The sequence below is a fragment of the Lissotriton helveticus genome, chromosome 2_1 (assembly GCF_964261635.1).
Source record: "Lissotriton helveticus chromosome 2_1, aLisHel1.1, whole genome shotgun sequence".
NCBI lineage: Eukaryota > Metazoa > Chordata > Amphibia > Caudata > Salamandridae > Lissotriton > Lissotriton helveticus.
In genome coordinates, this window is record NC_136059.1 from 691,579,397 (window position 1) to 691,605,230 (window position 25,834).

Genomic DNA, 25,834 nt, shown 5'->3' on the forward strand with positions numbered 1-25,834 from the left:
AAATTACTACATATCCAATAGCAAACTGAGCAATGAGAAAAAAGATTGCGCGAAAATATTGTAGCGAGAAAAAAGAATAAAGGAGCAGAGAGAGAAAAGGGGACCATAACCGTGCTGCATCAGCTACTTATGATCTACGTGGGGGCGTAGTCGAGCTGCATGATTGCCCGCAAAGTGGCCGCCATATATGTGTGTGTCCGTCCTATTCATAATGATGGTGTATACTTGCTGTAGCAGAAGAGTCTTGTTATGAGGCAGTCTACAGTAAGAAAGGTCCCTCTGATGGACAGCTGCCTGAGTTCCTTGGAAGATGCGTGGATGGATCATCCAAGTTCATCCACTGTTTGCGGTGTGATTGTGGGTCCTCCCACCATCAGTGCTGATTGTTGTGACTCCGTTAGTTGGTACGGTTGGTCTAGGACAGTATCTGTATCAGATCTCGATCTGGATGGTGAGTCAAGGTTGCCATGTTGTTCTGCCTGTTTAATAGCTTCCTCCTGTTCTCCTGATATCTGATCTTTAGTGGGATGCCTTGCCTGTGTCTTGTTGCGGCCAGCCCGTGTGCCCACAGTGCGCCACTGTCAGCGAGACGCCTCTGCCGCTGCCAGCAGGCCACTGGCGAATCCTTACTGCTCCACCCAGGACCATGCTTCTTCAGGGGATTGACAGAGGGTGGTTCTGTCTTTGTGTAGGATTAGCAAAGTGGCAGGGTATTGCAGTGCGACTGTATTTCGTGTGTCCGTAGGCATCGCTTAACATCCATATAAGAGGATGTGAGCCATTTTACTGATAGAGTGTAATCAGGATATATATATTCTATTTGCCATGGGCCGCAGGCCTGAGCAACCTGCAAGATATGGTCTCTGCCCTGGTAATTGAACAAATGCAAGACCGCCGGCCTTCGGCGGGGTGCCTGGCCTGGGGGGGGAGGGGGCACCTGGCACCCTATGTGCACTTTCGACCGAGAAGAATTTCAAATGTTTGCCATTAAGAATGTCTGTTGTGAACCATGTCCCCAAATATGGCTCCATACTTTGTCCCTCGATTAGTTCTGGCAGCTCTACTATACGCACGTTGTTCCTACGGGATCTGCCTTCCTGATCATCTGCCCTGTTCTTTAGGTATTCCACTTCTTTTTGCAGTAGTTTATTCTGTTCTGTTGCTGTTACCTATAAATCAATGTGGAAAAAATCACTGGTCCTGCATAACCAAGGTCTGCAGGTGGATCGGTAGGTGTCTCCCAAACAAAAGACCCTCATACACGTGTTTTTTCAGAGTCGTGTAGCGGTATATGATGTGTCCCCGCTTCTTGTAACACGTGTCCGTGCGTAATCCTTGGGTCAGTTTTTGTTTGCACCCTCCGCCAGGAGGTTGTACCATTGGTTAAAACAGTAGTGATAGTGAATAAGTGAAATAGTGCTATAAAGGTGTTCTAAAATACCCGGACAGCCAGAGGTTCAACTTTAATATTTCTGGATTCGGGTAGAAGGTTAAGGCGTGTCGCTATGGAATTATTTAGGAATTCTAGCGCACTAATCTTGTGAGGTTAAAAGTGGTCGACATGTTTCAGCCTTATCTGCCTGTTGGTCAGTCGGCTTTCCTCAGGACCATAAAGTGATTAAGTGAAAAAAAGGAAAAGGTAAATTTGTAACCTGATTCGTTTTTGTGGTAGTAGGTCACATTGTACCTGTAATAAAAGAAAAGGGAGATAGTGCAACCACATTTGTAGCGAATAAGTGGGAAAAGACACTTCAGCAATGTACAATGACATAGAGACACAGTTGAGAATTATGAAGCATATTATTAAAAAACATATAATTAAAAGCGAGGTGTGCAATACTAAACTCAGAGTCACATTCATATTAAGCGTCAACTTACTCATTCTCAAAATTCTATGCGGAATATTGTGATGTATAAATCCCAAAATCGTATTTAGGCGTCATGAGATCATTTCTTTACAGTGCCCTGATATTAAAAGCGCTATTTAATTTAAGGCGCAATTTCATTGTTACATTACCATGACGTCAAAGGCGCTAATCAATTTTACTGTGTCATCACGATTATCTTAGACATTGGTATGACGATGTAATACCTGTTCGAGTATAGACTCTTACAATTATTTAAAAGTACATGCACACGTTATTAGACGGTACCAAGCACTCGTTCTACATGTATTCTGAAAATCGAACATGTGCATACTGCCGCTATAGTATCTTTAAATGCGCACTCTGGAAAGCCTATTCAGAAAGAGATTCTATTCGAAAAGTAGGCACTTCTAACAAAAGTCTAAAACTAAGCAATACTCAATACAGAGCAGGGTCTTCACATGCGCTTATGCGTAACTAGACCTTATGGAATGTACCTCTACATTATGTAAGACTTGTCTCCTCGGGAACCACGGCAGTTAGGGGGAGGCTTCACTGTTTTGGAGTGAGGAAAAAAGGAGTTTCTTAAAGGGGTTTTAATACTTGCGGTTTGCTCCATAACGAAAAGGACAATGCTCCTCGATACCTCTAGCCTTCAAACACCCGTCTAGCAGCTTGTGCTGTCTCTGCCCTTGGTGACCCGGAATCAATCGCCAGTGTGTAACTTGTCTTCTTTTATTGCATAGTAATGGAAACTGAAGAGTTACTCGAGTGTTTATACTTGTTAGTTGTACTAAATTGTTATACCTAATTTTCAGATGAGAATTGTAATCATTTCTAGCTTGGAAATAGATGACAAATGGAGTTTATGAGAATGTACTCTTTAGGCGCCCATTCGGAATTTTCTCATAATCAAAGAATGTTTGAAAATTCGTAATTCAGGCAAAATATAAATTATTTGCTAAGACATAACCACGAAACGGCATCATTCAGGCCCTCATTGTCTGTCTTAAGTCTGTGCACCCAACGTTGCTCTTTTTCAAATAAAATTTTAGCTGCATTCCTGTCCACAGTTTCAAGGGTTTCCAGGATGACCCACTGTAGGTCATTCACAGAGTGCCCAGATTCTTTGTAGTGAGTTGACATTTTTGTGGTTGTTTTTTTACAGTTCACATTGCTGCGGTGTTGGCAAAGTCTTTGTTTTGCTTTACGACAGGTCATGCCAATATATCTCATTTGACACGGGCAAGTTATCATGTAAATGACATGGCTTGTGTTGCAGTTCGTATGTCTTTTTAATTTCCAATTGAAGTTGGGAAGCAGCTGTAATTCCTTTGTGGGTTTTGTAGTGTCACAGACTGTGCAGTTTCCACATGGGTAATGGCCTGTTACTGGACTGTTATTCCATAGTCCAGGTGTGTCTTTCTTTTTCTTAGGTGGGGGTCTCGTGTGCACCAGCAAGTCCTTGAGGTTGCGGCTTCTCTTGTTGGCAAACATTGGTTTAGGCCAATTCAGATTGTGAGATGTTACTATTCTCCAGTTTCTGTTGATTATTTTCTTCACTTGGTTGGTGACTGGGCTATAAGTAGTTACGCATGTGATCCTATCTTCCTTCAATTTAGCACACGTCTCTAGGAGTGCTTCTCTTGGTTGGTTGCGGGCACGTTTCTTGCATGTGTTGATCACCTTCTTTGGATATTGACGAACCAGTAGTTTGTCACATAGGTCATTCGCTTGACTTTTGTAGTCAGTAATTGAGCTGCAATTTCTCCTCAAGCGAAGGAATTGGCTGTACGGGAGATTTTCCCGTAGGGGTCTTGGATGAAAGCTTTGAAAAGATAGCAGGCTATTCTTGGCCGTCGGTTTAAAGAAAGTATGGGTGTGCAAAGTATTGTCTTTAGAAAAGATGGAAATGTCTAAAAAATCTAAAGTACTTTCATTGGCAGTGTATGTAAATTTCAAGCATTCATCTTGAGTATTAAGCCAGCGATGAAAGTCCGTCAAGGTTTCCTTATCACCCTTCCAAATTAAAAAGATATCATCTATATATCTCTTCCAAAAGAGAATATGATGAAGAAAGGGATTGTTCTCATTCTGAACGAAGGTGCGTTCAAAGGTGCTAACGTACAACCCCGCCACACTTGGGGCAAATGTACTGCCCATAGATACTCCATGGCGTTGAAGGAAGAGGGTGTCTTTGTACTGGAAGAAATTTTCCATTAGAGCTAATCTACAGCACTCCAAAACAAAATGTCTGGGGATTTTGTTTGGCCAGTCAATGTTAAAGAGAATTGTTTCAAGAGTGTCTAGTGTTTTTTGTTGTGGCAAACTAGTGTAGAGACTCTCTACATCTAAGCCCACTAAGAGCATTGTTCCTTCCGAGTACTCAAAGTTTTGTAACATGTTTAGGAGGTCTCTTGTGTCCTTCAGATAGGTGGGTGTCTTTTGGACCAGTGGTCTTAAATATTGGTCTGCAAATTCTGACAGTGGTTCCAAAATCGAATTGATTCCGGACACAATTGGTCTCCCTGGTGGTGGCATTTTGCCTTTATGCGTTTTTGGTAAGGAGTAGAAGTATGGTGTTACTGGTGTTTTTACTTCCAGATATTCTGCCTCCTTTTTGGACACCCAATTGTTGGCTTCCGCTTCTTCCACCATCATGGATATTGTTCTTTGTAGACGGGCAGTTGGGTCTCTTGTTAGAACCTCATAACATTTTGTATCTGCAAGGAGGTCCATACACTGTTTGTCATATCCAGTTGTTGTTAATAAGACTACTCCTCCCCCTTTGTCCGCCGGTTTGATTACGATTTCTCTATCGTTCTTGAGTTCAGTGAGAGCCAGTTGTTCCGCCTTGGTGATATTTTGAAAAGGTTTCTGTGGTTGATTATGCAATAGGTCAACTTCCTTCATAATTGCCTGTTCAAAGGTGCATATTTCAATTGGGACTTGTGAGTTGAGGGGGCAGAATGTCGATTTATTCCTCAGTGTTGTATCTCCTTCTTGTGTCAATTGTTGGTTGTCTTTAAAAAAGGCTTTCAGTTTCAGGGTACGGCAAAAGGCTGCAAGCTCGCATTTTATTTTGAAGATGTCAGTTCTTGGAGTGGGGACATATCCAAGTCCTTTATTCAGGACGCTGAGTTGATCCTTAGTTAGGATTCTGTCAGTCAAGTTGACGAAGAGGTTGTTGCGCCCGATCCCGTCTTGGCCTTCGTTACACTCCTGGTTTCGACTTGTCTTGTTTGGTCGGACCAGGTTATCCCTTTTTGTCTGGACCGGCGGTTGGACTGGCCATTCCCTAAAAAAGGACGTCCTTGTTGGTAGTTATGGCGCCCTTGTTGCATTTGATGGTTCATGGGTACTTCAAAATAAGGATTAGGCCATCCTTGGAATTGTGGGTTAAAAGGGAGGAAAGGCATATTTGGGCCTCCATTTTGAAAGTATGGTGGTCTCCAGAAGTTATTCTGTCCTCTCCTATTCCCCCCCCCTATTGCGGTAGTTTCCTCTCCCACGCTTTGTGGAATCATCCCCACTTTGGTCTGAACTGTCATTTGAGGATATGCTATTTGAATCATTGTTGGATGAATTGTCATTAGGTTTGTAATCCTTACTGCTATATGGATGTATGCGTTCTAGTGAGAACCTTTTTAGTTCTTTGGCTAGTTTTTGCAGTTTCGTTTGTGTAAGGTATTCTTGACTATCTTTCATTTCTTTATTGATTTCTTCCAGTCTGGTCTTGTAGATGGTTATATTTACCGTATTGTTCAGTTTGGTTTCAAGAATTTCTATTTTTACCATCAATTCTTCTGTTAGTCTGGTGGCAGTTTTTATTATTAGTACCAAGTAGTCTCTGGTGCACTTCCATGAGATGGACGACCAATCTTTCCGGAAGGCTAGATCTTTGAGGAATATCCAGGGGGCATTAGTCACCCACAGTCCTCTTGGTGCCGCATTGACCCGAAGGTACTCGGTCATTATAATGCCGTGCACAGCCGTTCTGACTTGTTCCTTTTTCATTTCACTTAACTCGTCCCATTCTTCGGTAGAAGAAAGAGTTTGAGAAAGGTCGCCTTCCATGAGTAGTGGTGGTCTGGCAAGTATTGCTTCTATTTCTTCACTAGTATAACTGAGTCCAAAACTCCCAGCCATGATCAATTATCACAGGGGACTGTTATTCAGAGGACTCGTGTTTTTGATTTCTTAAACTCCCACAGCTGCACGCTGCTTTTCACGTATCATCAATTGGTGGAGGGAGAGAGAGTAGAGATCCTTTCAATCTCCTTTCAATGATTATAAATCAATGTGGAAAGGATCACTGGTCCTGCATAACCAAGGTCTGCAGGTGGATCGGTAGGTGTCTCCCAAATAAAAGACCCTCATACACGTGTTTTTTCAGAGTCGTGTAGCGGTATATGATGTGTCCCCGCTTCTTGTAACACGTGTCCGTGCGTAATCCTTGGGTCAGTTTTTGTTTTCACCCTCCGCCAGGAGGTTGTACCATTGGTTAAAACAGTAGTGATAGTGAATAAGTGAAATAGTGCTATAAAGGTGTTCTAAAATACCCGGACAGCCAGAGGTTCAACTTTAATATTTCCGGATTCGGGTAGAAGGTTAAGGCGTGTCGCTATGGAATTATTTAGGAATTCTAGCGCACTAATCTTGTGAGGTTAAAAGTGGTCGACATGTTTCAGCCTTATCTGCCTGTTGGTCAGTCGGCTTTCCTCAGGACCATAAAGTGATTAAGTGAAAAAAAGGAAAAGGTAAATTTGTAACCTGATTCGTTTTGTGGTAGTAGGTCACATTGTACCTGTAATAAAAGAAAAGGGAGATAGTGCAACCACATTTGTAGCGAATAAGTGGGAAAAGACACTTCAGCAATGTAGAATGACATAGAGACACAGTTGAGAACTATGAAGCATAATATTAAAAAACATATAATTAAAAGCGAGGTGTGCAATACTAAACTCAGAGTCACATTCATATTAAGCGTCAACTTACTCATTCTCAAAATTCTATGCGGAATATTGTGATGTATAAATCCCAAAATCGTATTTAGGCGTCATGTGATCATTTCTTTACAGTGCCCTGATATTAAAAGCGCTATTTAATTTAAGGCGCAATTTCATTGTTACATTACCATGACGTCAAAGGCGCTAATCAATTTTACTGTGTCATCACGATTATCTTAGACATTGGTATGACGATGTAATACCTGTTCGAGTATAGACTCTTACAATTATTTAAAAGTACATGCACAATTATTTAAAAGTACATGCACTCGTTATTAGACGGTACCAGACATTTTGTTTTGGAGTGCTGTAGATTAGCTCTAATGGAAAATTTCTTCCAGTACAAAGACACCCTCTTCCTTCAACGCCATGGAGTATCTATGGGCAGTACATTTGCCCCAAGTGTGGCGGGGTTGTACGTTAGCACCTTTGAACGCACCTTCGTTCAGAATGAGAACAATCCCTTTCTTCATCATATTCTCTTTTGGAAGAGATATATAGATGATATCTTTTTAATTTGGAAGGGTGATAAGGAAACCTTGACGGACTTTCATCGCTGGCTTAATACTCAAGATGAATGCTTGAAATTTACATACACTGCCAATGAAAGTACTTTAGATTTTTTAGACATTACCATCTTTTCTAAAGACAATACTTTGCACACCCGTACTTTCTTTAAACCGACGGCCAAGAATAGCCTGCTATCTTTTCAAAGCTTTCATCCAAGACCCCTACGGGAAAATCTCCCGTACAGCCAATTCCTTCGCTTGAGTAGAAATTGCAGCTCAATTACTGACTACAAAAGTCAAGCGAATGACCTATGTGACAAACTACTGGTTCGTCAATATCCAAAGAAGGTGATCAACACATGCAAGAAACGTGCCCGCAACCAACCAAGAGAAGCACTCCTAGAGACGTGTGCTAAATTGAAGGAAGATAGGATCACATGCGTAACTACTTATAGCCCAGTCACCAACCAAGTGAAGAAAATAATCAACAGAAACTGGAGAATAGTAACATCTCACAATCTGAATTGGCCTAAACCGATGTTTGCCAACAAGAGAAGCCGCAACCTCAAGGACTTGCTGGTGCACACGAGACCCCCACCTAAGAAAAAGAAAGACACACCTGGACTATGGAATAACAGTCCAGTAACAGGCCATTACCCATGTGGAAACTGCACAGTCTGTGACACTACAAAACCCACAAAGGAATTACAGCTGCTTCCCAACTTCAATTGGAAATTAAAAAGACATACGAACTGCAACACAAGCCATGTCATTTACATGATAACTTGCCCGTGTCAAATGAGATATATTGGCATGACCTGTCGTAAAGCAAAACAAAGACTTTGCGAACACCGCAGCAATGTGAACTGTAAAAAAACAACCACAAAAATGTCAACTCACTACAAAGAATCTGGGGACTCTGTGAATGACCTACAGTGGGTCATCCTGGAAACCCTTGAAACTGTGGACAGGAATGCAGCTAAAATTATATTTGAAAAAGAGCAACGTTGGGTGCACAGACTTAAGACAGACAATGAGGGCCTGAATGATGCCGTTCCGTGGTTATGTCTTAGCAAATAATTGATATTTTGCCTGAATTACGAATTTTCAAACATTCTTTGATCATGAGAAAATTCCGAATGGGCGCCTAAAGAGTACATTCTCATAAACTCCATTTGTCATCTATTTCCAAGCTAGAAATGATTACAATTCTCATCTGAAAATTAGGTATAACAATTTAGTACAACTAATAAGTATAAACACTCGAGTAACTCTTCAGTTTCCATTACTAAGCAATAAAAGAAGACAAGTTACACACTGGCGATTGATTCCGGGTCACCAAGGGCAGAGACAGCACAAGCTGCTAGACGGGTGTTTGAAGGCTAGAGGTATCGAGGAGCATTGTCCTTTTCGTTATGGAGCAAACAGCAAGTATTAAAACCCCTTTACTAAACTCCTTTTTTCCTCACTCCAAAACAGTGAAGCCTCCCCCTAACTGCCGTGGTTCCATAATGTAGAGGTACATTCCATAAGGTCTAGTTACGCATAAGCGCATGTGAAGACCCTGCTCTGTATTGAGTATTGCTTAGTTTTAGACTTTTGTTAGAAGTGCCTACTTTTCGAATAGAATCTCTTTCTAAATAGGCTTTCCAGAGTGCGCATTTAAAGATACTATAGCGGCAGTATGCACATGTTTGATTTTCAGAATACATGTAGAACGAGTGCTTAGTACCGTCTAATAACGAGTGCATGTACTTTTAAATAATTGTAAGAGTCTATACTCGAACAGGTATTACATCGTCATACCAATGTCTAAGATAAACGTGATGACACAGTAAAATTTATTAGCGCCTTTGACGTCATGGTAATGTAACAATGAAATTGCGCCTTAAATTAAATAGCGCTTTTAATATCAGGGCACTGTAAAGAAATGATCTCATGACGCCTAAATGCGATTTTGGGATGTATACATCACAATATTCCGCATAGAATTTTGAGAATGAGTAAGTTGACGCTTAGTATGAATGTGACTCTGAGTTTAGTATTGCACACCTCTCTTTTAATTATATGTTTTTTAATAATATGCTTCATAATTCTCAACTGTGTCTCTATGTCATTGTACATTGCTGAAGTGTCTTTTCCCACTTATTCGCTACAAATGTGGTTGCACTATCTCCCTTTTCTTTTATTACAGGTACAATGTGACCTACTACCACAAAACGAATCAGGTTACAAATTTACCTTTTCCTTTTTTTCACTTAATCACTTTATGGTCCTGAGGAAAGCCGACTGACCAACAGGCAGATAAGGCTGAAACATGTCGACCACTTTTAACCTCACAAGATTAGTGCGCTTGAATTCCTATATAATTCCATAGCGACACGCCTTAACCTTCTACCCGAATCCAGAAATATTAAAGTTGAACCTCTGGCTGTCCGGGTATTTTAGAACACCTTTATAGCACTATTTCACTTATTCACTATCACTACTGTTTTAACCAATGGTACAACCTCCTGGCGGAGGGTGCAAACAAAAACTGACCCAAGGATTACGCACGGACACGTGTTACAAGAAGCGGGGACACATCATATACCGCTACACGACTCTGAAAAAACACGTGTATGAGGGTCTTTTATTTGGGAGACACCTACCGATCCACCTGCAGACCTTGGTTATGCAGGACCAGTGATCCTTTCCACATTGATTTATAATTATTGAAAGGAGATTGAAAGGATCTCTACTCTCTCTCCCTCCACCAATTGATGATACCTGTTGCTGTTACCACCATGGGGCGTAAGCTAGCCAGCGTCGACTCTGTCTTTTCTACTCGGCCTTTAATTTTTTGTGGTCTTCACGTATAAATCCTGCGTCCACACAAAGTGTAGCTATTTTAGAGCCCAGTGTGGTTTTAATGTCAAGTACTGCTACCATTAGCTCATGGAACCAATGGGAGAGGTCTGCATGGTCTGTAGGTTTAGGAGTCACCTTTTTCATGTCTTTGTCCACAGGCGAGGTCTGGGTTACCGTTTCCCCTGGCTGGTTCTGCACCCTATCAGCTCTGGGCTTACCTATTGCAATGATGTACCCGAGTGAGATGCGTAAATTTGACCTGTCTCACTTATGCTGGCAATCAGTTTGAGAAACAGGCTTCCTCACACCCCTGTTAGGGGGGAAGCTGCGAGGGCCGTTGTGGGGTATGCTTTCCAAATGTCCAAGTGCGCATAAGATGGTGACCTTATCTCTCACTATGCCATACAGCCAAAATGACCAGTTTGTGAGTCAATGCATACTGGTTATTGGAGACCGCAGAAAGCCTGATGTTTATCGAAGCAAAGTATTGTGTGCCTTGAACAGGTAGATAGAGGGATTGTTATGCCCTGGGTCCGAAGACGATAGGGTGGTCAAGCGGACACCCGGTGCACATATAGTCCATACAGTGTTGTGTCGCCTGCCTGGGGAGTGCTTCTTGCCGGACCTGGCTGTCCTCAAGGGTCATTTAGAGGTGCCTGAATCCTTGCCATTGCATTGAGTGCGATCTGGGAATTCTTAATGTAGGCCTCTCAGGACGCAGCGGGTCCCCGCCCCGACTTCTCCCCGCACTCCAGAGCACCCTAACGACCAGCAGACCTCATGTGTCTTGGCTGCTCTGTGTCAGGGGGCGCAGACTTAGGATTCAATAGGTCCTAGACAATATTATTAAATGTTAGAATCGATATTGATAATTTTCTTCAAAAAACGATTAAATCCAGAAATAGAAATGAGAAACACAGCCAAAATACATTCCTTGATAATGAAACAGTACCCACTGATATAGTTATGCCAGAAAACATTAATTTATTCATAGGCAATCATCCATAATTCAGTTCAAAACATACAGTTTTCTTCAAAACAAGGGGGGTTACTACTAAGGGGTGAAAAGAAAAGTGAAAAAGCTGGTGCTCATGTGAAAGAAGAGTATCAGAAAAAATTGAAAAACTAAATTTTTAACAATTTATAGTATCTACTAAGGCCTTAGCATCCCTGCCCCGAATATCATTCAAGTCATTAGTCGTTTATTTTTTTGTAGAGGCACAGTGATGTTTCATCTGTGACCAGTGTAGGGGGATGGGGTACATAGGGTACAGGCCCAACGGGACGGGGAAATTCATCGACGTTTCGACCCAGACGCAAAAAGGGTAAGTAATATCCTCAGCTACGGGTCTTCCTCAGGACAGGGAAAGGGAACCTAAGTTCAAGAAATTGTGGAGCCCCCAGCAATAAGGTGGCAATCAGTGTGCCCCCGAAACAAGAATCCGTCAATGTTGTGCCAAGAACACAATGTCAGTATAAATTCCAAGTAAGCGGCGAGAGACTTCCTTAATTTAAATTGAGTGCAGAGTCCCACAAATGAAACAATATGCCTCCAATGAATCGAAGCGCTTCCTCGTCAATCGCCATCTGTCATCAGACGGCGATTGACAAGTAAGCGCTGCAGTGGCCAGCACTCTTTTCTTCCAATCAGCAGCAATAGCCCATTGGCCCCATCCCACCCTCACACCCGGCTCAGGCTAACAGAGTAAAAAATGAAATGGTAATAAAATAATTTTATTACCATTTTATTTTTCATACTTTCTAAGCTCACAGTAGGTTGGCGCAACACTCCTCTGCCCTTATGAAGGACCCACTTCTGGGTTTAGACCTGGCAAAAGGGTTGTTTTTTCAGGTCCATATAGCAGTTTATAATTGCACCGCCAGTCTGCAGGAGTAGGGATGGAGGAATACCTTACAGTGCCACCATGTTGGGTGGCACAATGAGTACTGCAACCCACTAATAGCATTTAATTTGCAGGCCCTGCATACATGTAGTACCATATACTAGAGACTTATAAGTAAAGTAACTGTTCCAATTAGGTATATGCCAGTTTTACCATATTCAAAAGGGAGAGCACAAGCACTTTACCACTGGTTAGCAGGAATAAAGTACGAAGAGTCCTACAGCCAACAATAACATGTTCAGTAAAAGAAGGCAAACAGTCTAGGGGAATGCCACATAAAAACGGTAATTTCTGTCAAACCTTTACCAGGAGGACCTTGGTGCTCTGCTCACATATAACAAAAGACACACAGATGATAGGTGGAATGCAGAGCAAATCAAACATTCACCCCCAGGCAATAGATCTGGGTTAAATCCATTGTTCTTTTGCTCACCATGCCACCCCAGTTTAGACCCAGCCATAGGCAAATCAGTATTGACCCTGTGCCCCATGGGAACAGTCCGGACCGAACTGCCAAGCCATGTCCTCCCTGGACTCGAAACAAGCATCCTGGGACCAGTTTTGGGGCTTCACCCCTCATCAGCCAGACTAGCTTGAATCCAGTGGCACATTGAGCTGGGACCACTTCTGGGCATACCCAGCACACTAAGGGCGATAAAGCAAAAGACACACAGGTAATGGACGGAATGCAGAGAAAATGAAACATTCACCCCAGTCAATAGATCATGACTAAGTCCATCATTCTTTTGCTCACCTGGCCACTCCAGTTTAGATCCAGTCATATGCAAATCAGTCGTGACCCTGTGCCTCATGGGAACAGTCCAGACCGAACTGCCAAGCCAGGTACTCCCTGGACCGCAAACAAGAATCCTGGGACTGGTTTTGGGGCATCACCCCTCATCAGCCAGGGTAGCTTGAATCCAGTGACCAGTGAGCTAGGACCCACGTCTGGGCATACCTGGCGCACTTAGGGCGAGAAAAAAAAGACACACAGATGATGGACGGAATGCAGAGCAAATCAAACATTCACCCCCAGTCAATAGATCTGGGCTAAATACATTGTTCTTTTGCTCACCATGCCATCCCAGTTCAAACCCAGTCATATGCAAATCAGTATTGACCCTGTGCCTCATGGGAACAGTCCAGACTGAACTGCCAAGCCAGGTTCTCACTGGGCTGTAAACATGCATCCTGGGGCAGGTTTCCAGGCATCACCCCTTATCAGCCAGGCTATCTTGAATCCAGTGGCACGGTGATCAAGAATCACCCAGATGCTGTTGCTTCACAACTCTACTTGAAAGTCTGCTCTGCTTCCAACATCCATTTCCTCAGACATTAGATGCACATCTTCCAGATCTGAATAGCCTCTGCATATCCACCTGAAAATTAACTCAACCAAGACAACATTTCTGTTATTTGCCAAAAACAGCAAACAAGAAACAGTACAAACCTAGCTTATTGACAAGAACCTTGATAGCTTAGAAACCCACATTTTATGAATGCCAAATCACTTGGATTCATCCTGGTCATGATCCTCACCTTCAAGGGCCTTATTTTCAAAAAACAAAGATGACCTGGTACTAGCTCTCTCTTCTAAAGAAAGTATAACAGTTTCTTCCAGAGAGCCACTTCAGAACTTCTGTTTGAGTCCTCATACTCTCTCATCTGGATGGTTTTAGAGCTCTGTTCCATTTCCTCCTAGACTACACAGTGAAACCCCTGAAGGGCATCCCACAGGCTGCAGCAAATCTCATCCAGGGCTTGAAGAAATATGATCACATCACCCCCATCCAGATGGAACTCCACGGGCTCCCCTTACCGAATCGTGCCATCTTCACAACCAGGTGCATCATCTACAAAGCCAGCATTCCCAGCACCCCCTGCCTATCTTGCAGACAGGCTCACCTTTGCTAGTGGTTCCTGGCACACCTACACTGAGTACACCATCAGACTGGAGACTAAGCAACAGGCCTTTTCAAAGTAAGCAACCCTGATCTGGGCCAGCATCCCCATCTCTATAAAGACCACCCCAATGCTGTTCTAATTTAGGAAGAGTTGCAGACTAACCTCTTTGAAAAATACTATATCACATTGTATTAACCATCCACAACCCAGTTACTTCTCCTATCACTTGTTGACTATATGCTTGTGTTTTTAACCCTGTACAGTGGTCCACTACCTTTTGGCCAAGTTTGTGCTGTAGAAGTACTATATATAGATACGAATGAGAATAGACTCAGTTATCAAGTAATGAAATCTGTTGTTTGCAGGTTCAGATTGGGACAGAAAATAGGCCCGGGCACAAAAATGTTCCTCATTAATGAATTGGATAGTTGAAAAAATGGCCCATGTTTGCACATTGGGGTAGTTTCGAGCTTGTAAATAAACGCTGTATGAGAATTTTACATGGTATACATGACTGCATGGATTTAAGCTTGCTGCAGGCAATGTTTGCTTTGAAATGTGGGAAATCAACAGTAAACACCAGCACAGTAGATTGTAAAATAGGCCCGCAAACAGTCAGAAAATCGACCCACAGACTGACTTTCAGACTAGCCCATCGGGCAGTGCCCGATTGCCCTATAGGACAGTCCGACCCTGGTTGTTTGATCAAATGACTACTGACATAAAAAAATTAAGGTCATAAGTGTGTCACCGAGGAGGAATTACTATGTAGACAGCGATGTTGGATAGTTAACCATGGGGATTTTTATAGATTGTATTTTTGATGTGCACTCTTCAGAAAAGATACAAGTGGAATTATATTTTCAAACAGAAATTAACAAAAGAATAACAAAACTAAGCTTGAGTTCTGTAATTGTATATGATCTCAAAAATATTCTTATTTTATGCAGCTTTCACATTAACTTGGTGTCCACCTTTAGCTGAGTGTGAAATGGAATTCCCTACATGTGCATAACTCAAGAAACTACTGAAAACTATTTTTTTATTTGTATTTTTTATTTTACAGAGTTTTATATAGCGCGATCTTGACCCGAATCGGGTATCAGAGCGCTTTACATAGCACCAGCCGCATTACATGAGGACATATTCATTTTTGTTAGGCACGGGGAGATTAAGTGATTTGCCCAGAATCAGCGTCAACTATGATTATCGAGAAACATCTGACCTCTTCAGCTTATGGTAATGACCATTTTGCAGATGTTTTTGCCTGATCATTGCCCTATTCTCTTCTTTGTCATCCACCTCAATCCCATGTACGCCTCCACTGCTTTAGAGGCCAACCCTGTCCCACCGGCCTACGTATTAGTTATAAATACATATGCTATCTCCACCTCCAATACTGCTGTCATACTGCTTCCCCACCTTCTGCTCTGAGGTCTTGTAGCTTATTGTAAACCTCACTTTGCTGGATTAGTCAGAATATAGTGTTACACTTATTTCCACCCCAGGGTTTGCCTTCATGCCCTATTTTTTTAATTATCTGCAAACTCCCAAAACTCCCAATCTTCTTTCCTGTACTTATACTTCAGTATTTCTCTTATGTTAATACCCTGTAAAAATGTGATGTGCCTATCCTCCTAATGTTTCATAATGATCCTTTGACTTCTGTACTAACTTTTTGTTGTACATTACAACAATTATCCTAATTTGTATTCCTTTGAAATTCCCCATCTCTCTCCTCTTTCACTGTTCTGCTCCACTACCATCTATATGGCTCTTGACCTTTCAGGACATTTGACCTTGTTGTTAGACTACTCGGATGTCCTAACCACTCCTTTCACGTATCTATATTTCTTTATCTTTTTGTAAATAATCACTGTACGACTCTGAGAAGTGTTATGACCCTTATCTAGCGTTACTTAAAACCCTTTTCAAACATGTAACATTCGTTTCCATACATTGTTACCATTTCATTTCTTATTAACTATGTTCATAAGGGTGGAAACTCTATCAAACTCGGAATGCTTCTTCCATAAATGCCTGCTCACAACCTCCGTATCATGCTGTGAAGTCCGGTGGGCTTTGAGCTTCACATTAACAAAACAAAATTCAGAAGGAAACAAAAAACAGAGAAGGATAAAGCCTTTAAATGAAGTCAAGTAGATATAGTGCGTGCACCAATTTTTACCTTGTACCTCTCACACCATGAATTGAATCACTACTTGATGTTGCCATTTAAAAAAAAATGATGGACCTAAGGCTCAAGGAAATGAAGTGATTCATCACAAATCAAACAATTTTGTCAGGTGATTAACCAGAAATGAACCAACGTGCCAATTCTGCAACACGGGCACAAGACCACTTCAAGGCCAGTCTTTACTGAAGGCAGCGGTTCAGAGAGCAGACGGTTACCAGCAGAACAGAGCACCCGCATTACACGGAGATTTGGACCCCAATTTTACACGGGACCAGGGCAGAATATTACGCCATATCCAGAGGCTGCCCTCAGTAAGAAAAGGATGGTGCCGAGATTATTTTCTGACAGGAAATCATAAAGAAAAGCCACAAATCTCAGGCTGATTTCTGACGTGAAGATCGTTCTATGGATTTTTATTTCTAAAGCTGCCTGATTCTTTGAAGTGCCCATACCAGAGGGGTCTTCTACCGAATTTATAAGATTGGAAAATAGATATATCCTTCTTCCACCAAAATAGAAGGGACAAGCAATTTCATAGAAGACTCTCCATAGTGAGGTCTCCAAACCACCACATATCAGAAGGTCACTGCATGAAAACTGTCTACATATGAAAGAGTACATAATAATTCAAGTCTTGAAAAGATGGAGTAATAAATTCAAACCATCGAAACGCGTCGACGCTTCAACTTCAGTTGCACTATCCAGTCACTCAGTACTGGTGAAAAGAGGCCTTAGTTTAAAAAGCTCATTCCCAGTATCACAAGGAAAGGTTATGACGGAAGTGTACATTGTGAAGACTAAGCTCTTATGTCTAAACTGTTAAACATTGTACTTAGGTAGTTTTCATGCGCGGGTATTGTGTTTATATCTTTTTTATGTGTATATCCTTCCTAATGTCTACTATGAAGTGGTAGAGGTTTTATTAAATGTATGACTTTAGTCGGTTTTTTATCATAATATTTTGTATACAAACAAATAATAAATATAATTGTTGATGATTTTTTAACTATTTTGTTAGTTTCCGTTTATATATTGTTCTCATGGTGTAAGTATGAGTATGAAAGACATTTGAATGTTGGAGGTGTAAAGATTATGGTCCAGTCCTTAAAGGATTTACCTCAAGGGATCCTCTCTCTTTTCACTTTACTGAATTCAAGCCGTTCTACTTAATGTTCACTCATCAATGATAAATGTATTGTTTCAGTCTCATCCTAGGAGTTTTAGAAAATATTGACGTTTTTAAAACACACTCATTAAATATATAAATATTTTACAATTCCTCTTCTACTAAATTAATTTCTCTGCTCAGTAAATTTTAAATATGACTGACAAAGGATAGTAATTACTAGTTTATCTAAAAGTAATATTTAAAAAGTAGTTTAGTCAATTTCTGGGATGTACTGCAAGAGAACTGGGATTCTTTTTACCAGCCTTCAACTTCGAAAGCTGTACACAGGTAATTTCCACATTACATGCTGCATTGTCTCCAGTCAATCACCACCACAAACCATTGACTAATGATAAAGTCTTAGCTTTACCCCGCTTTGACATACCCATTTCTACAATTCCCCGCTTCGACCTACTCATTTCTAAAACTGTATGATGTAGCATGTGTTCACAAACTATACTTCTACACCATAACTGCACACCATTCCAAATAAGGTCCCATCAGATCTAATTTTTCCAACTTCTGTCAGAAATTATTAGGAGGGATTACTATTTACTTTGCCGCAGTCCTCCTCCTTCCAGTTCTTTTGTAGCTTACATGTTAGCTTAGATTATCTTGTTTACTTATATTCTCTACATCAGAATCATCAACCACTCTGCTCATTTCCAAGAGGAAAAGTATACCTACATGCTTGCTTTCTTGTTAAACTATATAGACACCTGGTCAGGATAATTTGACAGAGAGATCCTCCTTTTTCCTGATCCTTAATCAAAAAGAAAATATTTCCTTCTGCAGTGCAATTCTTGATCATTGTCTTTTAAAAGCATTACACTTTATTCTGCTTTTTATAATAAAGAGAATGCAAATGTACATTTAGTCTGAATTAACCAAAAGGTCATACGTAGTGCTGTAAAAACATGCTAAATTACTTTACATATTTCAACACACCCGTTTACTTTATTTAAACAGGCTCCAACACGTTGTGACTTGCTTATAAGTAGAGTTTATTGTGGTTTGAGCTAACATGTTCCGACCGTCTCCACTATCTTTTTCGCAACAAATTCATGCCGCCATTTTGATCATTTTATACAGCCAAAATTTGAAGTGACAGTGCAAATAATTTTAAACAAACATGTGTTGCATTGTAGCATTCTTGCTTCTGTCATTTGTTTGGGTCAGTCCATCGATTCTAATATGCAATCTTGTCTTGCAATAAAATAAAACCAAATTAAAATACGGTTAAATAAATGGCACAAATAAAAATAAATATAAAATAAAATATAAACCTTGATTGACTGAACAATCCATTAAAGTGAAATACAATCTGATTGATGACTATTTCCACATTAAGCAGCATACTATCTCATTCTGAAATATTGCACACAGGAATTTGTTAAATTAAGTTCTAGCTTAATCAGCCCCTGTGTCAGTCTATATTCTACCGCACTTGATTACACATTCTGTAATCTGCCAGACTGTGTTGTGAAAAACTTGCGGAAACAGCATATGGTCATGTTGCAATGGGCACAATTCCACACAATTCTTTGTATCATGTCGTCATCTGTACTTGGTTTATATGCACCTTACAATTGAAAGGGGCACATGCCCATTTCTCTACAATAGAAGTGCAAAGAGCATAATGACATGTCTACCTACACTTCTGAATCCAAAAACCCTATGCATGGCCAGTATTTTACTTTACGTTACTGCACAGTCTATGTTCAATTGAATTTTGTTGTGCAAAATCCGCATAAAGTGCATGTATTTTCTCATCCGACAATGTACAAAATCGCAAAAAGTTAATTGGAGCATAATATACTCTATGCATAGTGTATACACACTAGAGGGAATTAGGGGCAAGTGCATGTTTCTCTAAAGTGCAAATTCCAATAAATCTAGCTGCCAGGAAGAATCATCAATTGATAGTTATATAAAATGCCCTGTGTTCAAAATCATTAAAAACTCACATTTCTCATTACAAATCCTTTTTCGGACTGTCCACAATTTTAAGAATTAATCTTGAATCATATTACATTCATATTCATAAATCAATATAGAGATCCTCTTCTAAGTTCAATCCTATATATATCAATCGAGAAATATTTTTAGAAGCAAACCTCAGTCGTAAAACTTTTATGGTGCCGATATTAAAGAGTCAGATTTAAACATAATGAGCATTACTAAACGTGAAAATATTTTAGAGCAAAAAATAAATAAATCTTACCGCCACGATCACGTGCGGCTAAATTGTTGCCTTGTTTTAACGTGACGTCCAGCTGGTACATTTCGAGGTTTGGAATTGGAAGATCTGCATTACTAGTTTCGGTGGTATTTATTCTCTGAAAAGTAAAAAAAACATAATAAGTGACATTTTGCAACCTTTCAAGAGTATCATTAGTAAACTTTTCATTTCATTTTCTATCTCTGGAGGATGACATTTAGAAGGGTCTGAATAACATTCGCCCTCCGCTGAGGGCATATGTTTGGCCCTGCTGCCAGCATGCCAGCACATAAGAGGGGAAAGGTCGCGCAAGATGGCTGCCCTCACAAAAAAATAAAACCACGTTTTCATGAGAGCTCAATGACATCTTGTGAAGGAATAGAGGTATGCATGCTGAAGACGACTTGTTGTCACATAACTATATGTGTACTAAAATAAACTTTTCAAAACTCGTTTAGTGCCATTAACATCAAATACAATCTACAGACAACTTACAGAACGGATGTAATGGTACCTTCAGCAGAACTACCATTAAACCAATGTGAGGCATGCTGAATATTTTTTATATGGATGACTGTTTAATATGTGTTGTAAAAACCTCATGAATAGTCACTATCCGGTGATGAATAGTCACTATCCGGTGATGAATAGTCACTATTCGGGATCGAGACATGGCCAACATAATTAAAGTTAGAAGAGTTACTGAACTATAAAGATTTCTGCAGGCACACAGGCCACAAGATAAGTACTTCAAACCCCAGGCCTGCCACAGAGAAACTTCGGTCTTCGACATCCATTTGAGAGGAGTGTCTTCTGGGAAAGTCTAAGACCAAGTACAGAGCTTAGATCCTAAATTGTCCATAATAAACAGATAACCTGAAGCTCCTCTGAATATCCACCGTTTCATAACACCAACAATAGCCAAGCCAATGGGTCTGGCTTGTACCAGGAAATACAACTTATATACAATTAGGGGAGGGTTCAAGGGGCAGTTTAACGACCTGTGCACAGTTAATATCCCCCTGGTAAGCTTATAAGAAAACGACAGATAACTGTGGGTCTATCAACAAAAATCAATCTATGTGTGTATAAAGCCGGCAATGTGTCTGCTTCAGAATTTAATTTGAAGACAAACTATTGGACATATACCTATTATGAAAAAATGTCCATCAGTTACTCGTTCTGTGCCACCCAGTACATCATTTGGTCTACTTCACAGTAGGTAGTCCATTGTTTATCTCCATAAGTAGAGAAGGTCATTAGAAATAGATGTCTGGTAGGTGTTGTTTACTTGTAACTGAAAGCAGTGCATTAGTGACTAGTGAGAAAAGGTGAATGTGTTCATAATGATAATAATAAGATTGGATGGTGCATACAATATAACTTTATTCTGGAGTCATGCACCTCCAAAACTAAAAACAATAGAGTGCAAAAAAGTCAGATGTTTCAAACAAATAACTTCTGACTGGGTAATCTGGTCGACATGTTTCTGCGGACTTTTAAAGGTCAAAGCTAGTACCTGCCGCTTCCTCAGGACCCATTAACTTGATTGCTACTGCTTGTGTTTGAAAAAGAATAATTACTAATAGGTTAAGTACAAAAAGGACATTTGTGAACAAAAATGCTAAATGTCACCTGTTCACATTCAGTTTTCCTCCTTCTTCGTTTGTAAGGGGAATTGTTTGGACCTCCCCAAACAGCCCGGCAGGCTGACAGGAGTACCGACGGAGAGAGCGGTGCTTCAGATTCCTGAGCTGTTTGCCAGGTGAGGTGAGGCAATTTCCCCTTACAAACGAAGAAGGAGGAAAACTGAATGTGAACAGGTGACATTTAGCATTTTTGTTCACAAATGTCCTTTTTGTAATTAACCTATTAGTAATTATTCTTTTTCAAACACAAGCAGTAGCAATCAAGTTAATGGGTCCTGAGGAAGCGGCAGGTACTAGCTTTGACCTTTAAAAGTCCGCAGAAACATGTCGACCAGATTACCCAGTCAGAAGTTATTTGTTTGAAACATCTGACTTTTTTGCACTCTATTGTTTTTAGTTTTCGAGGTGCATGACTCCAGAATAAAGTTATATTGTATGCACCATCCAATCTTATTATTATTATTATGAACACATTCACCTTTTCTCACTAGTCACTAATGCACTGCTTTCAGTTACAAGTAAAAAACACCTACCAGACATCTATTTCTAATGACCTTCTCCTCTACTTATGGAGATAAACAATGGACTACCTACTGTGAAGTAGACCAAATGTTGTACCAGGAAATGCCTCTTCACTGATTGGTGAGTGTGTGCTTATACTATTGAGGATGGGCGAGTGGATGAATGCAAAAAAGCGTCAATAAGTGTATGAATGGATGCATGAGTGAAAGGGTGAGTGATCGAGTGCATGGTTGATGAGTGCCTGAGCGCCCAGAGGATGAATAAGTCAGTTCAAGCAAAAGGAACTCTCAGATACAAGCCAGACATATTACCCATGCCACTTTTTGGGGAGGCACACATTATTTAGCAATACGCGTAATAATCAATTTGAAGCATGCAACAGATTAGAGCAATCCTCACAAACTCTCAAAGCCCTCCTAACATCCACAGTTTCTCTGTGGGGCCAGACAAGAAAGTGCAAAGACATCTGTCTTGTTAAAATTGGAGTGAAGAAGTTTCATGAGGTATTCTAACATCTGAGCTCTAGATTTTTCTACATTACTATGTGTTGGACAAACCCCAAGCGTGGCAGGACTTTCAAAGCTATTCGCAGTTCAGTACAGGGGATGCGTGTCATAGGCTTGCACTGAGCCAAGCTGACCCGAATCCAACTGAGACTTACTAAAGTGTGGACGGACATGGCCATGGACTATGCCTGTACATGTCTCCTCTGGCGGAGATAGTGCAGGGTTTTGGAGTAGAGGTGGTATCTTATGCTGATGATACCCAGCTGTTGATCTCTTTATCCCAATCACCGGAAATTGCGGCCTCCAATTTCAAGGCCTTCATGCAGGAGCTTGCCTCCTGGATGGATACTAAATGCCTAAAATTGAATGGTAGCAAGACGGAGGTGATGGTGGTGGGAGGTGCCTCTTCTAGCTGGACGTCAGAATGGTGGCCTCCTAGTCTGGGCCCCACCCCGTACCATGTACCGAGGCAAAAAATCTGAGTATATGGATGGACTCTACTCTCTCCTATGATGGACATATCAGGCGGGTAGTGGGGAAATGTTTCTGAGTACTAAAAAAACTCCATAAAACATTGGACCTCCTACCGTTAGGGGCTAGAAAGACGATGGTGCATGTTTTAATTACAACATGCATTGACTATGGCAACATACTTTATCTTGGGGACACGGCAAAGAGTCTTGGTAGATTACAAGTCTTACAGAATGCGGCTGCGAGGCTGGTTCTTATGCGGCCTAGGAGAGCAGCCTCCAAAGAAGCCTTGGACTTACTGCACTGGTTCCCAGTAAGGGAGAGAGTGATGTTCAAGACCTTGTGCTTCTGTCACCGTATTTCTCAAAACACTGGCCCAGTCTACCTGCGTGACCTGGTCACTAGGTATGTGCCAAGGAGATCTCTTAGGTCCAGTGGGACGGGGCTAATGGTAATTCCTAAAGTGAAGAAGGCCAGAATGGGGGGTCGTTCTTTTAGGCTCCGGGCTGCCCAGAACTGGAATAAACTCCCACAAAAACTTAGGTTGGAATGCTCTGAAGTGAAAATTACAAAGCTGCTTAAGACATATTTATTCTCTGGTCAGTGTTAAAATGTCCGTAAGTGCTGCTTAATGTCTCTTCCGCGCACCCAGCGCGGGGACATGCTGAGATGGCGTAACCACGCGCTTTACAAATTCCTTTATTATTATTATTATTATTATTAATAAGGGGGGACAGAACAGGTCACATGCCTGGGACTGTGCTTTATTGAGGGGATAAATGTCAGGACGTCACAGGTCACAGTCTAGGAAGTGAAGGGTTGGCAGATGTAAGTGGCAATCGCCTATGATGCCTGGGCTGTGTGGTGGAACAAAAACAATTTTCAATAGTAGAATAGATTGTTGATTGCGCAGCTTTGGGATGTGCTCAAAATTAACTTACATCAAGGCGAGAGAAAGGATTTTCACAGTTTGAGACTCTGGCAAAGGAGCTTAGGTCAATTTTACTTGAGGTAACCAGCAACTGATTTTCTGACGTTGTATTGTACTATTTTACTTGGGGCCCCTGGTGTGGCTTACTCGGGAAATGTCGAATATGCAAAAGACACTTAATGACATGAAACTTGACGAACTGCAATTTTTTCTATTACATAAAGTTGATGAAAATAGATGGGAGACTCCACTGTATGATTAAGAGGCAGATTATTGCCAATGTATTTAATTAAGCCTGTAAATACTAAGTTTTTATGATTGTATTTATATTTTTAAATGCTTATCTGTGGTTTTATTTTGCTTTAATGGCTTTGAGCTGAAATAAAGCTTTTCTGACTGACTGACTGAATTCTACGGTTTCCATGAAGGAAGTTATGGTACTTTGTTCGATCATGGTACCCCAAGGATTGCTTATAAGCATTATTTATTGAGCTTTTAATGGATATGTTTTAAAGAACTTCATTGAAGCCAATGGCAGTAGTATTTTAGACCTGACAACACTATAACAGGTAAGTACCGGTACTTATGGCGCACAGCAGCCTCCACTGGACCGAGCGAAGGAGTAGCAGGAGAACTGAGCATGAACAAACGAAAGAGAGCCACACTTACTACTCTGCATTCAACAGAAGGGGAGTTTCGTCACACTGATCAAACAAGGGTGTGTGCTTGCCAATAAAACCATCTGTCCACTCTACTGTACGACTGACACCTGATGGACTTGATGCTGGCAGCAGCCTGAAGCAAAGACACAAGACACCTACTTTAACCAATCAGGAATGCAAGTGCCCAAGATGTAAACATGTCTGAAATCCTACTGATAGACAAGCAACCCACCTCAGTCATTGCGTTCGGTTAAAGGGTCACAGCCTAATATACTAATGGAAGCCAATGGCTAAAGGGGAAGACCCTAAGGTTCCTCTGTATGCTGGGGTGTATGTTCGATTGCGCTGCTCGGAGGCCTGGCAGTCAGCTACGGTGTCTGCAGTAAGACAACCTTTGCTGCAAGTCTATGCCAGAAACTTTACGGCTAAAGTGGATCTGCTTCCTGGGGCTTGATGCCAGGCAGTGGGATAAGGTTTGAAGTCGGGCTGTTTAGGTGCGGGTATTATACCTCCTAATTGTGACGCTGACTGTAGTAATCATCCGGATCACTGGAGTAGGAGTGTCCACGTGTGTTTCCGAACATCTTGGCATGTCAACCTTCGAATTATCCCAGCATCTTCAATTGTGTAGACCTCAAAATCCTACCGGAGGATCAAAACGAATTGAAAAACTGAGTCTAAAGATGAAGTCATGTCTGAGTTACCAGCAATGTGTGTATTGTCGGTGAGAAGCCATCAAACAGTTTCAAGATGTGTTTCCTGCTGAGGGTTAACATGAAGGTGATGGAATGGGAGATACAGAAAGTTAGCAGGTCCACAGTAACAGCGCTCGGTTACTATTGCATCTGCTGTCTTTATGATTCCCCCAGCCAGGGAGGGGTTGCAAAGGCAGTGCCCGGCCGAGTTACCACAGGAGAAGGCCAATATAGCAGCTGCACCCCCTGCCAACGCCTGTGCCTTCTTCTCTACTCCCAAATCTCCCCAGAGGGACCCACAAAATGTAAAGCACCATCTTAGTGGTCTGCATTCTGTGCCCCCTTCCAGTGGGTTTGTATTCCCGTGGTCTTTACTGCATAACACGTACATTAACCTGGGTAAACAATTCTCCCATCTGCATGTAAGACACCTCCCTGCAAAGGAATTAACAAGTGCTCGCTGTTGCTTCTAATATTACAGACACGCTATCAACTGGAGCCAGCCAAAGGTATCAGCTGCTCCAAGGAGCTTTGACGGCAGTGGCAGCAACATAAAGCGAGCTGCCCTTTGAGTTCTATTGATTCTTTGCAGTTTCTTTCACTTCCCATTTCCTTCATTACTGACTTGCAATAGGCAGCTGTTGCGGAGCCATGCGCGGGTCAAGAGGTCTGCATCAGGACACCAAAGGGTGCGTGATGTGATTGTCGCGATGACTGAAATCATCTCTGGGGCACCGTGTCCCTGATTACAGACGTGACCCCTTCTATTA

The 25,834-nt window shown here is 41.4% G+C and overlaps 1 protein-coding gene across 3 annotated transcripts in view; it reads right to left on the minus strand.

Annotated features, from left to right (window-relative positions):
• Nucleotides 1–25,834, minus strand: part of MCTP1 (multiple C2 and transmembrane domain containing 1) — a 2,466,151-nt gene that overhangs the window by 1,735,480 nt on the left and 704,837 nt on the right. For all 3 annotated transcript variants that reach the window (XM_078675397.1, XM_078675396.1, XM_078675394.1), the window contains exon 2: nucleotides 19,632–19,746. In XM_078675397.1, coding sequence (XP_078531523.1) covers nucleotides 19,632–19,692 — 61 coding nt within the window. In that variant the 5' untranslated portion in view covers nucleotides 19,693–19,746. The remainder of the gene's footprint in view (nucleotides 1–19,631; nucleotides 19,747–25,834) is intronic.